Here is a 3,429-nt window from a genome sequence, read left to right on the forward strand (position 1 = left end):
AATGCAAATGAACCCTAGATGCAACTTGGTGGCCAAGGATGGAATCTTTGGGTTTAGATTGGCTATATCTAGGTGCATGATAAGACCATGCAACCTTTGCCCTCCACTTGGGCCTTAGCCTTTCTAACACCAAAAATAGACCCAATGACACCAAAAAACATGCATCACCCTCTAATTAACACCCTAGCCCAAAATTAAAAACCTAATTATCTAGAGCACCCCATAATACAAAGGCAAAATGGGAAATACAAGGAAAATAAATTCTAAGTCCTAAGCACCCCAAAATACAAGGGTAAAATAGGAAATTAAAGATAAGGGCAAAAATAGGAATAAAAATAAATGCTATAAAAACTTAGGAGCTAAGGCCCAAAAGTAGGCTTACTCCTCCTATGGTTTTTCAACACTAACCCATTCCTCTTGCTTCCTTCAATATATCACCTCTTGGTCTTCTTGGCCTTAGTGTTATTCCATCAAATCATACCTAGGTTCGAACTCGACCTCGGCTTAATATGAGATAAATTGTACCAAGGTTCAAACTCGACCTCGGCTTAATATAAGATAAATTGTACCAAGGTTTGAACTCGACCTCGGCTTAATATGAGATAAATTGTACCCAGGTTCGAACTCGACCTCGGCTTAATATGAGATAAATCGTATCAAGGTTCGAACTCGACCTCGGCTTAATATAAGATAGATCGTACCAAGGTTCAAACTCGACCTCGGCTTAATATGAGATAAATTGTACCAAGATTCGAACTCGACCTCGGCTTAATATGAGATAAATCGTACCAAGGTTCGAACTCGACCTTCGCTTAAGATAGAATAATTCACGCCAAGGTTCGGACTCGACCTCGGTTTAAAGCAAAACGAATTGTGCCAAGGTTCGAACTCGACCTCAGCTTAACACAAAGCATCCTTGATAAAGTGATGTAGAGTTAAGAGAATATGACTAGAAAAAGAATGAGTCTTTTTATTGATGTTGTGGGTGTGCCTCGTTAAAAACCCTCTCAGTCAAAACCCATTTTTCTATTTTTTGGGACAAAAGATTGAGGCGGGAAAAGAGCGCACAGCTCATTCATACAAATTTAACTAAAATAAAACTTGAGATGCGTGGCATTCCTAGTTCGCAGGATGGGTTTTTTGCTGAGTTCTTCTAGTCGGTATGCCCCGTTCTCCAAGTCTTCTACAACTCGGAATGGGCCACCCCAGGTGGGTGCAAGCTTTCCGTTTGACGTGTCTCTACGTGCTTCACCTAACAGTCTCCATACCAGGTCACCAACTCGAAAAGAATGAGGTCGCACTCCCGTATTGTATCTTCTGGAAGCTCGGAGTTTGCAGCCTTCTTCATGAATCCGAGCTTCGTCTCTGAGCTCGTCAATCAAGTCGAGGCCAGCTGCTATCTCTTGAGCGTTTTGTTCGCTGTTGAAGACCTGGCGTCGGTGAGATGTCTTCCCGGATTCCACCAGGATCATGGCGTCGACTCCATAAGTCATCCTGTAAGGCGTTTCCTGCATTGTTAACTGGGGGTGCAATGGTACGCCCAGAGTATGCTGGGAAGTTCGTCAGCCCATTGTCCCTTGGTATTCCCTAGCCGCTTCTTGAGCTCTCGGAGTATCACCTTGTTTGCAGCTTCAGCTTGGCCATTAGTTTGCGAATGTTCCACCGAGGTCGGGAGATGCTTAATTTCGAGTTCCGGAAGGAAGTCCTCGAAGCTCTGCGCAATGAATTGTCAGCCGTTATTGTAGACACCCAATTTCGTCCGGGGGCACACAAATAAGGAAATGGACCTCCGTTGTGAAGGAAAGGAGCTCCCGAAGCATGGAAACAACAAGAGATGACAGCCCAGAACGGGCTGTTCCAAGACCAGAACGGGCTGTTCCCAAAAACGGAACGGGCCGTTCCAAAACAAGTTGATATATGCAAGATTTGAACCCAATACGGACCGTTCCGCTTTTGGAACGGGCCGTTCCAGGTTCTTATTTTACCTATAATAAACTTGCCCAGAACGGGCGGTTCTAAAACCCGAACGGGCCGCTCCCCTGGTTTGGAACAGGCCGTTCCACATTTAGAACGGGCCGTTCCAGTGTCTTATTTTACCCATAACGGATTAGCCCAGAACGGGCCGTTCCGAATCCGGAACGGGCCGTTTTGGTCCCCTTCTGATTCCTATAAATAGGAGCCTTGGGCACAGTTTTCCAGGGGCCAGAGAAATTTCGAATAAGACTCCTTTGAGCACGAAAATTGTCAATCTCTCTCCCTTCTATTGTATTTCTTGAGATTTGTGTCGCATCTCTATCTTCTCTCTCCCTCCTATTGTATTTCTTGAGATCTGTGAGGCATATTGTAGTGTGAAAGGTCGCCACAAAGCACCTTCTCCATATTTGAAGATTCAATAAAGCTCGTTCAAGAGGTATTTCAGTCAATCTTTTTCTCTCTCTTTTATTTTTCATCTTTATCTCCTTTTTTTGTTATAACAAACTTCATAATGTAGATATTTTAGGGTTAATCGTTTAATTTATATTTTAAATATGTAAATAAATATTAATAAAGGGGATTCAATATTTAATTTATTAATTTTTATCATATTAACTTCATCATAGGGTACCGATTGAGGGCGTTGTAGGGGTGCTTAATACCTTCCCTACATGTAACCGAACCCCGAACCCAATTCTGGTTATCAAGGCCATTATTGGATCTTTAAAAACCTTTTCTTTTTCCAATGTTTTGAGTAAAATATTGGTGGCGACTCCATGAACCTATTTTCAAAACCATTGATTAAGGATTAGTCTGGTGTCCGGGCATTCCTTAATTAATGAGACTTTTAAAAGGATGTCTAAACCATAGGTCGCAAGATCGGAAATTTTCGGGTTGCGACAGATGGCGACTCCGCTGGGGACGTTTTAAGAGGGTCAGGCCCAAATAAATGATGCTGTTAATAAAATAAGAATAATAATTTAAATATTTTTCCCCTTTACCTTATTTGTTTTCTTTGTTTGGCTCTGATATCTGTTTACTTATTTAAATTCCGCACCTGTTTGAAATAAAATTGCACACAAACCTTTGCACACAACAGTTCCCCCTACACCCGGGGGCATGAGGGTATTAAAAATAGGGAGTGGTTGACGTACGACCGGCCCAAGTTTGGCCTTGGAGCCTACAAGCCTTGTTCCGAAATCACACTCAAGGTGATAACCGGTTACTCTAGCCCGAAATACTGCGACAAACCTTAGAGTTTGCCAGGTGACGGCGACAGAGATACTGGGTCCCTATAATGGGGGCACCTTGTGGGCCTTAAAAACCAGTGAGATTAGAACCGCTCTATACAACGCACTTTTCTTGACAGGGACCACAAACCAAGGATTTGATCATGATCGTTCGTGGGTGTACGTTGATTGAGCATATGTGTGTGCATTTGTTTGTATTATTTTG

General features: G+C 42.7%; 1 protein-coding gene across 1 annotated transcript; it reads right to left on the reverse strand.

The window, feature by feature from the left end:
* Window positions 1-1,085: 1,085 nt before the first annotated feature.
* On the reverse strand, window positions 1,086-1,514 carry LOC145957951 (uncharacterized). Its single transcript, XM_083074388.1, has one exon. It carries the CDS (start codon window positions 1,512-1,514, stop codon window positions 1,086-1,088), a length of 429 nt encoding a protein of 142 aa, XP_082930514.1.
* Between the last annotated feature and the right edge of the window lie 1,915 nt (window positions 1,515-3,429).

Source organism: Cajanus cajan, chromosome 5, assembly GCF_000230855.2.
Source record: "Cajanus cajan strain Asha chromosome 5, NIPB_CcT2T_4, whole genome shotgun sequence".
Classification (NCBI taxonomy): Eukaryota; Viridiplantae; Streptophyta; class Magnoliopsida; order Fabales; family Fabaceae; genus Cajanus; species Cajanus cajan.